The sequence below is a fragment of the Triturus cristatus genome, chromosome 8 (assembly GCF_964204655.1).
Source record: "Triturus cristatus chromosome 8, aTriCri1.1, whole genome shotgun sequence".
Classification (NCBI taxonomy): Eukaryota; Metazoa; Chordata; class Amphibia; order Caudata; family Salamandridae; genus Triturus; species Triturus cristatus.
The window spans coordinates 332,023,264-332,037,242 of NC_140591.1; the positions used below are offsets into that span (position 1 = coordinate 332,023,264).

The 13,979-nt window shown below is 44.3% G+C and overlaps 1 protein-coding gene across 3 annotated transcripts in view; it reads right to left on the reverse strand.

Moving 5' to 3' along the window:
• FLT3 (fms related receptor tyrosine kinase 3) overlaps positions 1-13,979 on the reverse strand; it is a 581,742-nt gene that overhangs the window by 53,436 nt on the left and 514,327 nt on the right. For all 3 annotated transcript variants that reach the window (XM_085621634.1, XM_085621633.1, XM_085621635.1), the window contains one exon: positions 7,033-7,157. In XM_085621634.1, the coding sequence (XP_085477760.1) occupies positions 7,033-7,157 (125 nt within the window). The remainder of the gene's footprint in view (positions 1-7,032; positions 7,158-13,979) is intronic.

Genomic DNA, 13,979 nt, shown 5'->3' on the forward strand with positions numbered 1-13,979 from the left:
AATATGTTTTATTTCTAGAGAATTTTTTACCATTACATTGTATTTATTTAAATGTTTTACTATTTTAAATATTTTATTTTAATTTAACATTATTTCCTACAGCTTTTATTTTATGTCACTCCTGTTACTGAGTTCCTTGGGAAAGTGTTGCAATATCAGTGGTTGGCCATGTGTATCGCTGGACTTGCTCCTGCTCTGAGCTGGAGTACATTTGCTACTGTTTTGGGTCCTTTTTTGCTGTAGTAACAGTGCAAGTGCAGTTTGTGAATAGCAATGGGCTTAGAGGCCTATTTATTAAAACATCATGCAGCGCAGAAAGCCAACTTGCTGCTCTGGGTGATTGGGAAAGGGCAGGAATGCACCATACTGAACATTATACAGCGCATTGCTGTCATTTCCCAGCACTGACGCACAATGTGCTACCTAGCGCCAATGCAGGCACCCTTGCACCATGGAGTAAGGGTGCCTGCATTGTAAGCAGGATTGTTTTTGTGTAGGAAGGGATGTTTTCCTGCACCAAAATAATCCCCTGAGTCATTTTCCTCTTTCTATCCGTGCTGCAGTATACAGCACACATAGAAAGAGGAGCATTTTGACACATTTCCAGGAATACAAGTAATGGTAAAACTAGCAATGCCCCGGGGGATGGGGTCTCTGGGACCGAAATTGGCCCCATTCCCGTTTTTTTTGTTTCTTTTATGACAAAAAGGGGGTCTGGCCCTGGGGAATTGTAAAAGAAGGGGGGCCACACAGCCCACCTTCTAAAAAAATAAATAAAAAAAAGCTGGCATCTTGCCAGAGGCCCCGCCCCTACATTGAACCACTCTGCAAATTTGCCCCCTGGCGCGTTGTAAGTTGGAGGATTAAGTCCCCTTGAATACTAAGGGTTCCTGGGGGCCAACTAGCCCACCGGGTACCTCCAGTAAGGGCCACAGAGCTGCGTTGCAGAGAGGTGGTCCGAGGCCACACCCCCTTTCTACACCACTCTGAAAACACTGCTCCTGGCGCACTGCTGGTGGGGTGAGGAGGTCCACTTGTGTCCTGAGGTCCTCAGGACACAAGAGAACCTCAACCTCCGAGCAGCAGTGCGCCAGAAGCTGCGTTTGCAGCGTGTGCTGCAAAAAGGGGCATGGCCTCAGAACACCTCTCTGCAACGCAGCTCTGTCGCACTTACTGGAGGTACCTGGTGGGCTAGTTGGCCCCCAGGAACCCTCAGGATTCAAGTGGACTTAATAGGGACGTTATAGTTAGAAATGAGCATTTAAAAACCTTTGAAATTCACAGACAAAACGTGATGTCATTTGAGATGTCATCAGTGATGTCACTGATCATGTCATGAGTGATGTATTATGTGACGTCATCAGCAGTGCATTGCGGGGGCACGAGTTATAGTTAGCTCTATTAACTATAACAGCCGAATTTCTCTGGTTGTGTACGAGTGAAATGTCGAACTAACTATAATGTCCCTGAAACCTGTGTTTTTTTCAGTGAATATATATATATATACTTAAAAAACCATAGGTTTCACACAGGTTATAGTTAGGTGGACATTTCACTCATAAAAAACCAATGAAATTCCCCCGTTATAGTTAGTTCAGATAACCATAACTCGCGCACCCGCAATCCACTGCTCATGACGTCACATATTACATCACTCATGACATGGTCAGTGGCATCACTCATGACATCACTGATGACATCATCCTTGTGATAGAGTGGCGGTCGCGCAAGTTATAGTTATCTGAACTAAGTATAACGGGGGAATTTCATTGGTTTTTTATGAGTGAAATGTCCACCTAACTATAACCTGTGTGAAACCTATGGTTTTTTAAGTGAATTTGCAAGGTTTTTTAAATGCTAATTCCTAACTATAACGTGTGTGAAACCTATGTTTTTTTAAGTGAATTTGTACGGTTTTTTAAATGCTAAGTTATGTATTTATTAATATATATATCTTTTGTTAAGGTTTTTCACCGTGCGTGCACCGTGGGCTCACCGTGCGCGCACCACGCGATTTTTTATAAAAAAAATAAAATGTTTATTTCTCCCATGGGGGTCCTTCTGTGACCCCCTGACAAAGGCTAGGGGGTCAGGAACTCTCTTCCCTGCCCCCTTTTCACGTTTTCCACCTTTTTTTCCCCTTTCCTTTTCAGTGCGAGAGACAAAATGGAGGCCGACACTTCCTGATTTCGACTGATTCGAATGTTGACTGACATCTAACAACCAATCAGAATTTCGCTCGCGCACGGCACTGTACGCTTACGTGCGCGCATATAGATATTTATATGCTTTTAAATGCTAAATTCTCAGGGAATACTGAAGAGATTGACACCAGACCTGCAAAAGGCACTTCCCTGACCTGAGGACTACATCTCTGCCACATTTCAAGTAATTCTGTTCAGCCGTTCGGGCTGTACCTTCGACTAAAGGTCCGATGGAAAAATGCATGGGGAAAACGCGTTTTGGGACCCCCCTTTTTTCTCGGCCCCCACTTGACGAATCACCCCCGAGACTTTCAGGGTAGGAGCTGAGCGGAGCGCCCCATTAGTTTTGAAAATTTCGCGAAGATTCGTCAACCGGCGCCAGAGTTATTCAAAATAGAATTTTGAGATTTCCTATGGAAACACGGTCCTAACTATAACTATCTACTGGCGACCGCCAGTAGATAATATATATATATATATATACACATACATATATATATATATGTATATATATACATACATATACATTGGCTTTGAGACAAAGCTTGCTTTACTTAGGCTAGAGACTAACAGATCCTCCAACACTGCTACATGGCTTCTCTCATGTTTCATGGGTCTTCATACAAAAACATTCACAACCAAATCTGCATTGGTGAAGTCAGAAGGCTGACGGTTACTGCCGACCTATTGGCTTTCCCATTGTTTGTTTGCTGGTAAGGTCAATGGTGGGAATCACAGCAGACATTGTCAGGTGAGTGAGTGAATTGGAATGATATGATCGCTGCTACATCTTTGAACTGCTAATCCTGATTTCAAGGACCAAAGGCCCTACATTTGCGATATTTTTCTATCAAGCAACATGCTTTTATAGACATGCACATCATCCATCTGCCTGCAACTGAGTGTGCAGAGGGGAGAGGAGGCCGCTTTTGCAGACACCATCATGAGAAACAGGTACCCGACAAAAGATGAGAATCCCAAAGGAAAAATGTACTATAGAAATTGTCAGAAATTCTGTTAAAGGAAAAATAATCTGAGCTTTTGGACAACTAACCCAAGTCTTCAGGGAAACCAATATTTGATAAAACCCAACATCTTCTCCTTTTCAAGACATATTTTAAAACTCTTTGACCATTTTAAAAAGAAGAACATCCGAAAAATGCAGCACAGTTTGGAGGACTCGCTGTGATGGTATGATAAGATTTTGGGACTATATGTTTTCCTTAGCTTTTGTTATTTTGTTGACCTGTAAATTACATAGTACTATTAGGCAAATCAGTCAAATGCATGTTATGTTCCCTGGGTGAATGCAGTTGTGAAGAGGCCTGTTACAAATGGGGATTCCTGGTAGGCCAGGGCATGTGCCAAAGCCAGACAGAAACCCCCATTCTAGTCAGGGCAAGGGAGTTTCACACCGAAGATAACCCCTGCTCACCCCCCTGGTAGCTCGGCACGAGCAGTCAGACTTATCCCAGAGGCAAAGTATAAAGCGTTTGCGCAACACACTCACACAGCTGCAACACCCTATGCACACTACAAAAGAAACACCACACAAGGTCTTTGTATCATCCAAAACACAGTAGAATACAATCACATATATATATACACTGTGCCCACTGGCACCAGGTGGCAATTTACAGGGGATTATGGACAGGACAGCGCCAGTCGGGCCACTGTCAGAACCATCACAAAGCACAAGTATTAAAGATAAAACATCCAGTAACTACTGGTGAAAACACTGTACGTAGCATCATCACATTAGACATAAGTCACATTTAGCATTAGGCATTATAGCATGACATTAGGCATCAAACATAATCAGTAATGCACGGAGGCTAACTACCTTTAGAGTGCACACAGTAGATGATCACCATTATGGTACATGTAGTGCCTACCCTGGCAAAGTAACCCAACATGGATGCGTGCCTCAGGCCTTAGGCATAACCATCACCACTGGGCCATAAGAAATACTGAGAATGTGCCCATATCAGAAAAACATCAGGGGCTGAATTTTGGTAGGCATCTCGTCTAGTTGCACCCCCGAGAACACTGTAATCACCATATGGCAGAGGCACAACCTGGCATTCCAAATAAACATGCCCCCCTCGTTGCAGCTGCCCGCGCTCTCGCGGTGCAGCTGGGAAGATACAGTAGAAAAAGTACTGGCACTAACCGTGCCTTCTAAGTCCAACTCCGGGACGTACAAACAAAATTGCACCAACGTTGCAGCTGCCGCTAACTGCGGTGCAGCTGTGAAGAAAACTAGGCACTGGCACTAAACGTGCCTCGGGGTCATTAATAATGCCCCATGTAAGCCCCACTCTGGGACTGAGCCAGCAACCAATGGCCCCCCCGATGCAGCTGCCCGCTCTTGTGCGGCGCAGCTGTGCAGACCACCAAACATGGGCACTTCTGGTGCCGCTCCTGTCCCCAATACGGTTCTCCTCCCAGCCCCACTCACCGGGCTCTTCTGTCGCGGGGCGAAGACTCCTCTGGACTCCCGCTGGCTGTGGACAGGCACCGACAGTTTGCCCTGCAGGCTCCCCGCTACCGGGACCTCCTCTCCCTGCTCCTCTGGACGGCTTCTAAGTCCCGCCCAGAGTCAGGCAGACTCTGCCTGGCTTCCAGGTCGGGCTGGCCCTCTCTTCTGGGCGGGACAATGGACAGGGGTGGCCTCCCGCTTCGGTAGGCAAAAACACGGGGTGGGCTCCTGCCTTAAACAAGCATAAATGCAGGGAGGGCTCCTGCTAGAGATGCACCAATGCAGGGTGGGCTTCCACTCTTCCCCAGCAGCACGGGGGAATCCCTCACGCCAGGATACCCTCGTAATCACCACGCAGCACAACACTGCAAGGAACCGGTGCTCCTCATCAGCTGGCACGAGGATATCAAGTTGTAGCTATCACGAGGCGATAAGTCCAAAGATGCAGAGGCAAGGCTGGGCAAAGGTCAGCAGATCACAGGGCCGCTTCGTCCAGGCAGAGCAGCAATCCCTTGGGACAGTCAGTCACGGCGAGGTGGCGATCCTGCAGTGCAGCAGCCCTTGCTCCAGCGCCGCTTCTTCCCAGTCCAGCAGTGTGTCCAAAAAGGCAGAGGGGTAGAGCTGAGCACAGGCAGGTCAGCACATAGGGACCCCCCAGGAGCCAGCAGCTGAGTCCCACGGCAGTTCCTTCTGGCAGAGTGTCCCCTCCAGTCAAAGTAAGCACAAGCACAACACTTTCATGGGGTTTCAGCCCCTATATTTATACTCCAGTTCTCTTTGTCTGCCCTGCTGCTACTAGAAGGGGGCATAAGCTTCTGGAAGAGTCCTGGAGGTTCCAGTTCCAACCGGCTCTGGGATGGGTGTTAATCACTTTGTTTACCAGGCTTCCCTCCTCCTTTGTGAGCTGGGACACACCACAGGGGGGCGGTGCCAGCATTGTACAGGGCAGGCACAGACCTAGTCAGGGACAGGGGACTTCTCCTCCCACTACTCCAATTGCAGATCTTCTATTCAGCCTAGTGCTGACTCACCCTGCTCTCCCTGGAGCCACCCACACCCACACCTTACCAGCCCCGGTCCCTTCTAGAACCAGACAAGCAATACACCTCAGGCAGGCAGACATATAGCACACAGAAAAGCCAGCTTCTAAAAGTGGCATTCCTAAAATAGTGATAATATATCTGCGCACACCATTGCGCAGCATTTATTATTTCCATTCCAAATATACCAAACATGACATACTTAATTTGTTCCATTTAGGAGTTATCCCATAAGGGGTGGGGGGGTCCAATTGTTAGCCTATGGAGGGCAGAGAACACACACACTTTACACTGGACAGCAGTGCCCAGAGTCCTAAAACCACCAACACCATGTCAGAAAAAAGGCTAGGAGGAAGGCAAAAAGTTCAGGGATGACCCTGCAAAAAGGTCCAAGTCCAACAAGGCCCTATCAAGATTCAAACATATCACTTGCCAGTTAGCACAGCTCTAAGTACGAAGTACTCGGTTTGAAGGTTCTGTTTTATGATTGGTACATATGTGTTTGTCGTAAGTGTCCATCAGATCTGGGTCTTTATTTTCAAGAAATTGTGGCTTGAATTATTCAGCTAATATGTTATCTTTTTAAGTTTCAGTACCTTATTGGCTCTGGGGAAACAAAGGGAGAAGATTCTTCTTGGTCTAGACTTCAATGGACATTATTGATGATTAAGATTGTGTTAATGTCATATTATTCTTAATGTAATTCAGATTATTATTGTTTAGGGTTGCTGTCACAGCAGTATTTTAGATAATATTGTAACTGATTTTGGTGCACATAGCAAGTACTGAATATTTTACTATGTAAATATAAATGTTATAATGGTTTTTAAACACACAAAGTTGATGTGCTGTTCCAACGCAATTATTTTCAAGTGTTCTGAAACAATCTAGATCATGCCTAATCGTCTTTTAAAATACAAGCACAAAAGTACCATTTAATTAGATTCTGTGAATTGTGACCTTGACAGACAACCGAAGAGAGGGTGGAATGGGTGAAAGCGCAGTTTGTGAAAACACTGAAGAGAAAGATCAACAGACAGATGATTGGATGAAGAAACACAGATAGATAGAAATTAAGTTAGGTTGGTGAGACAAATTAAGAGATAGGTGCAAAAACAAAAGCTGAAGTGTAGAAATAGGAAGTCAAACTGACTGATACCGTGCAAGCAAATTCAGTTGATGAGACAAGACAGATAGGCAGATGCATACAAGGAAACAGATAAGTTAGGTAAAAAATGCAAGGATGTGAATAGATGCAAAGATCCTTTATTTAGACCTAAATATGAGAACCCACCAACAAACATACCTGTTTTGATTCAAGAAATTCCATTCCTTTAGCAACTTGGTAAGAGAAACAGAGTAGATCCTCATAAGTGAGTATATTTATTTCTTCCTCTTCATATGGTCTTCTGTTTTCATAGGTCATACTTTCTGTGGAAGCGAGCCATACTTTTTAGAAACCGCATAGCTGTTTACATAGCTACAATAGCTGTTTTGTATAATTTATTTTCGAGTAATCCATATATTTTATGAGACATTTAAACATTCAAACAATTTATTATCAACAACAAAACTAAGCATTTCAAACAGAATAACGGATTTTTAAAGGATATTCTAAAATTGAACTATAGACATACATCCATAAACAAGAAGTGGCAGGGTAAAATCTGCGCACAATCATGTATCACAATGTCCCAGATTATTAGTTCATAAACAGTGCTCCAAGGACTAGAAGCGGCCACTCAACCCTTCCAAAATTGAAGATAAAATATTTCTCCATAAACCAGTCTTTCACAATCACTAACAATCACAGTGGTGGTAGATTAGGTGTGAGAAGGAACCATTTAAGATTATTATTTAGGCTGGTTAATATTTGTTTTGTAGCCTTGACGAAGTCAATGGTAGATTTACCTTGATACGAAACATGTTGGCTACACGTTTATGTTAGACTTTTGTTGAATTTATGCGAAGATCAGAAATAAAGTGGAAATATCAAGTACAATGCCTGGTGGACACTTAAAATTATTGGATACTGATTCATAACTGCAGTGTGGCCCTCCTGCCACGAGCATAGGCACCCCGCCATGAGTGCGGGCCCTCCACCATGATTGCGGGCCTCTGCTATGAGCGCGTAGGTCCTTTGGGAATCTGGCCTTTAGTGTGTAAGTGTGTGTTGAGAAATAAGGGCATTCTTTTTTTGTGAAACATTTCTGTACTGATTTTCGAGATCATCACAAAATCGAACAAGCATGCACTTGCAGTGTAAAACATGAGGAACAAGTGATGAGTAATAAACCCGACAGAAACCAGGGCCGAACTAACATGTGCTACAGGCACCGCTATAAAGTACTTCTGAATCGGTAAGAGTACACTAACCATCAAAAGTTGAGACCAAAGGTGAGACAAGAAGTTTGCTGGGACTACCAGGAGTGGGGACAGCATGGTACCACGGGGGTGGACAATGGGCGGAGGAATGAAGTAAAGGATGGGGTAGTATTCCAGATGAGGTAGGGTCTTAACAGGAGTTTGAGGTTAGGGATAAGGTACTGTCGCATCTCCAGGGGCCGAGTGAAATTGCCAAGAATAGCGAAAGTGGTATAAGAAGCACATCCCTCTGGTTCCAGAGAGGGAAGGTGGGAAATGCGCAGTCTCAGGCTGGGTCAGTCTCATCTATTGTCAAGAAGTGTCCCCACACTGCATTGAAAGCATCCAAGTTTTCATTCAGTTTGTATGTGGCGTATTCATGGCTAGCCTCTCTGTGAAGCTGTATCTACCACTCATTATTTGTGAGTGTGGTGGGCTGTCTTCAATGTCTCAGAATGCATAGTTTGGCCACGGAAAGGGAGTCTGCCATCCATCTATGCTCATGGATCATTAAGTCCGGTATGCCCAAAAGATCATGTAGGAGGGCTAGTTGTGGGATGGGGTAAAAAGGAAGGGGTCATGAAGATGAAAGTGAGACCAGACTGCCGCCCAGTAACTGTTGAGCGTCAGACAGGACCAGAGAATATGATAAAGGTTGCAACTATATACACTGCAAATCCAGGATTGGTTGGGGGTAGTAAATTGGCCCGTTTAAGTTTTCATGCTAACCAATACTAGTCATGGAGTACTTTAAAGTAGAGAAACTTCAGTCTGGAGTCCTTGAGTGCCCTGTAATTGCCTTCCAGTAGATTTGTCCACTCCTCCGGTGAGTAGGCCTTGCCCAATATTAGTTAACAAGCTAATCTACTCAATTTGCTGGGAGGATAACGTCTAAGGATTTAATGAGCATTCCATACAGTCCAGAGACTGCTCCATAATAGCGTCCCAGAGCATGGAGATATTGAAAAATAGCTGAGATGGGAAACTCCACGTTTCTGTGGTGTACAGTCGTGGTATGAGGAGGATGCAGCTAATAAACAAGATAAGCACTTACCAGCTTCGTTGACTCCTTCTTAACAATGGCGACGATCTGCTGACTGGAATCAGTGTTCAAGCCTCCTCCCCGGAACAATTGTCACCATGACCAACATTTCTGCCGTGCTTCTTGCTCGCTTCTTCAGAGATCCATCTGCATCAGGCTGCTGGACATTGGCGCAAAGATTGGAGAGTGATTTTAACCTCCTCACAGGCTGTTGTATCCTGTTCCAGCCGTGAAGGTATTGCCTTTAATTGTTTACGGCAGAAGCTATGACAGAGACGTCTGTGAGGTGAGGTGTGGTGTCGGGTGCACGTTCTGAGGAAGCGCAGTGTCGATCTCGACCGCCCTCACATGTCCTTACGGCGCATGTCAGCCATTTTGGGGATGGCTGTTGCTGGCATATAATAAAACCACTGGAGGGAGCTTCCGCATTACAGTAGCAATTGGGAGCTTGTCAGGCTGACAGGCATAGCTATCTCATAATTATGTAACGTGAATTTTCTCGTGCTTTGAGCTTCTGTCTCTAAATTATTTTTGGGATGCTTGTCACACTGACAGGCACAGCTTCCTCTCAGTCAAGTCCATTTCTATTTTAACAACACAGTACGCATCATGCACCGTGAATAACAATTAAGTACTGAGGCAGTGGGTATTACACTGCTATTTAAAGATAATCCATGCATTAAGACACCACTGCAATCCTTGGTTGCCTGTTTTTGCTGATGGACACAGCTTTAATGAATCATTAACATGATGTCATGTTTCCCGCGCTAATATGCACAGCAATTAACTGAAGGCTTCTCATTCTATTGTGCCGGTGGTTTCTCTCTTATTTTGGAACAAGCTAGATTAGTCATGGCTACTTCCAACATGAATCAGCCTCCACCTTTCTTGGATGAGGTGGGGGAACCCACCATAGCTTGGAAAGACTGGGAGTTTTTTTTGTGTCCTATCTTATTGCAATTGGGGAAGAAACATCTATCCTTTAAGGGAGCATCATATTTTGTAACACAACATTGGTATTCAAGGTAGGAAAGTCTTTGAGAACTTAAATTCTGATAGCGAATCAGAAGGGGAAGACTCTGGTGACGTTTACTCTGCAACCTTAAGGAAGTCGGACAAGCACTTTGGACAAAAACTGAACATGGTGTTGGAAAGACATACATTTTTTAGCAGAGTGGAAGGCAAAACAGAAAAGGTCTCATCTTACGTGGCTGTTTTGAGAGGGCTTGCAAATGTATTTCATTTTGGTCCTCTAGGTGACTCCCTTATCAGGAATCAGCTTGTCCGCTGCACAAATAATTAAAAAATCCAGGAGAAGTTAAAAACTGGAAACCCTCACTTGAAAGATGCAGTGCATATTGCTAAGAGCATTGAACATATGGCTGAATGCATCAAAGAGATGAAACTGAGCAAAGAGGGTGAGAATATGCAAGTTGTGAAAAGCAAACTAGATCCTGGTGGGGTTGAAAAGGAATATGGTTCTAATAAGAAAGGAGGAGATCTTCCTGATTTTCTGAGGATAGAAAGGAGGAAAGTCTCAAGTGTTTCCGTTGTGGGAACTGTAATCATCTGGTTAACAACCCTGGTTGTCCAGCACGGACTTTAGTATGTAGGAAGTGCAACAAGAGGGGCCAATTTACCCGATTTTGCAAAAATTTAAATGTGGAAAAGAAAAATGTTCATACTATTGACGAGGTTTCTGAAGGAGTCAACATGTATGTGATCCAAAAGAATGAGCGCTCTTTGAGCAAAGGCAGTGATTATCCTAAATGTAACATCTCTCTTGATGGGGTTGAATTCAATGTATTCGTGGACTCTTGCTCTCATTATACCTTAATTGATTATGACATTTTCACGAGCAAATTTCATGGTAAAAGATATACGTTGTTGTTACCTGATATAGAACCAGGGGGTTACAACAAGGATCCCATTCCTCTGGAAGTCATGTTATCTAGGGAAATTAAGTTTAAAGATCGTTCTATGCTTGGAAAAGTTTATCTAACTAAGAAAGGATCCTGCTTGTTTGGGTGGGCTCAGCAAAAAGAGTAGGCGTGGGCGGAGAGGTCCGCCCACGGAGTGTGCAGAGATTTGCACGTTCTGCATGCGCAGATCACCCTGAGACGGCGAGGAAGAGGAGGACGGCAGCCCGGGGACGCCGCAGTCAAGGTAAGTCTTTTTTCTTTTACCTTTAATGTATTTTTCTTTAATTCTTAATAGGGGGGTGGAGGCGGGTGGCGGAGTGGAGTTCCACGAAGTTTGTTCCCAACTCCATGGACCTTCGCCAGCTCCGCCCAGGGTTAAAAAAGAGTTGGGTATTAGATTGTACCCCAACAAAAAAGAGCCTGTGTTTGCAGTCAAAAAAGGTAGTAGGGACCTTAAAGCTATTTGTTATCATTTTCCTGAGGTGTTCAGTGAAGAACTTGGTCACTTAAAAGGTTTTCAGCATAATAGAATTAAGGTGAACGATAATATCATACCGGTCATTCACAAAGTTTGCCCAATCCCTTACCTCATGCGAGAACCATTGAGAGAAGAATTAGACAGATTGGCTTCGCAAGGCATCATTGAGACTATTGAAAGCTCCTTATGGCTTGCTCCAATTTCAGTAGCTCAGAAATCGGGAGGAAAGGGATCGTGTCTCTGTGTGGACCTGAGAGATCTCAACACAAACATTTGGGTAGACAGGTTTCCACTCCCTCGCATCAATGAAATGATCAGCTTGATTGGTAAGGCGGAGAAAGTTAGTGTTATTGATCTATCCTCCGACTACCCCCAAATAGAACTTCACCCAGAATCTAGATCTCTCACTTCCTTTATCACTCCGTTTGGGGCGTACAGATTCCCTTGCATGCCGTTTGGTCTGGCATCTGCGGCGGCGGTTTTCCAGCGAGTGATGCAAAGCATTTTGGGGAAAATTGAAAATGTCCTTTGCTTTCAGGATGACATTTTGATTCATGGATCATCTGAACAACAACATGCTACTACTTTAAGAGTGGTGTTAAAGGCACTAAGAGAAGCTGGGTTCACTGTAAGTAAGGAGAAATGTAGGATCTAAGTTGATTCAGTAGACTACTTGGGCATACAATTTCTAAACATGGTTTAAACCCAAAATAGATCTGCTCAAAGTGGTGAAAGAAGTACCCTCTCCTCAGAATAAGGATGAGTTGAGATTCTTTTTTTAGGCTTGACAGAGTACATGTCCAAATATGTCAAGAAAGTTGCGGATGTGACCGCTCCCCTAAGGAATTTATTTTAAAAAGGAGTCCCTTTTCTCTGGGAGCAGGGTTGTCAATGCTCGTTTGAAACTATTAAGGATGCTATAACTAAAGTCCCTTCTTTAGGCTGTTTTGATACTCAACGCAAAACTCTTTTGACCACGCATATCAGTGGAATAGGTGTTGGGGCGGCATTGTCACAAATTGTGGAGGGCAAGGAAGTGATTGTGGCTTTCGCATATAGGGCATTGAGAGAAGCGGAAGGCAACTACTCAACAGTTGAGAGGGAAGCCTTGGCTTGTGCTGGGGCCATTGAACATTTTAAAACATTTTGTGGGGACTTCCTTTCAAGGTGCACACAGACCACAAGCCTTTGATGTTCATGTTTTCAATCAAGGGAAGAGTCACCACAACTCCTAGAGTTGCCAGATGGTTACTAAACCTTGAAGGCTTCAATTTTACCATGAAATATGTGCCTGGCAATAGGAATTGGGCAGTGGATTCTCTCTCACGCTTACCTTGTAATGAAAAAGTTGGTGCCAGTTTTAGGGAAGGGAGGTTGTAGCTTTAGTAGAAGTCCCAGGCATTGTGGAGAAGAATGGTAGTTGGCAATGGAGGAAGATGGAATCTTGAAACAAGTCAAAGATAGAATCATTCATGGGTGGCCAGTTAAACCTGGTACTTTAAGTGATGGTCTCAAGGATTATTGGGTTGTGCAACATGAGTTAAGCATGCTTGATAATGAGGTCATGAGAGGTGACAGATTAGTTCCCCCGGAGAACTTATGGAGTAGAATTGCTGCTATTGCCCATGAGGGGCATTTGGGCAGAAGCATGACTAAGTCTAGGGTCAGGGCCACCTATTGGTTCCCTAGAATGGATTCCATGGTGGAAGAGACATCAGAGATTGCTTTGTCATGTGCACTCAGTGATAAATCACGCTCCACTCAGAAAGTGCCTCTGTCTCCTGTTGTTGTTCCCTCTGAACCATGGAATAAGCTTGGATTGGACATAATTGGGCCTCTCAAAGTATCCATGTGAGAAGGAAAATTCATGCTAGTTTTGGTGGATTATCACTCTCACTGGATAGGTCGAAGGTGGTGAATAGTATTACCACGAAGACCCTTATTAATTTCCTCATGGAGGCATTCATGTTGGAAGGGGTTCCCAGCACCCTCATCACTGACAATGGGGTACAGTTCACCTCTGATGAGATGTGTGAGTTCCTGAAGAATTAGTCCATTTGCCATTTCAAGACAGTCTTATACTGCCCCAAGGCTGACGGATTGGTTGAAAGGGTTAGTCAGATGATCAAGAAGTCTTTGCAACTGTCTCTGATGTCTGGTATCCCTGCTGATTGTGCGCTACAACGCATGTTGTGGTCTTATCACACCACACCCAATTTGATTACCAACATATCTCTGTTCCTGGCCTTGAAAGGGAGGTTACCGGGAGCAAAATTGTCACCTAATTGGTTGGGTGGAGGAGAGCCCATGTGGGTGGAAAGGGACAAGATGATTCGGCTCTGGGAACTTCACCAAGATATATACAAAAGGAGATATGATGCCAAGCAAGGGGTCATGAAGCTGTGGTAGATGGTGGGTGTCACAGTTCTCGTCAAATTACCTGTTTC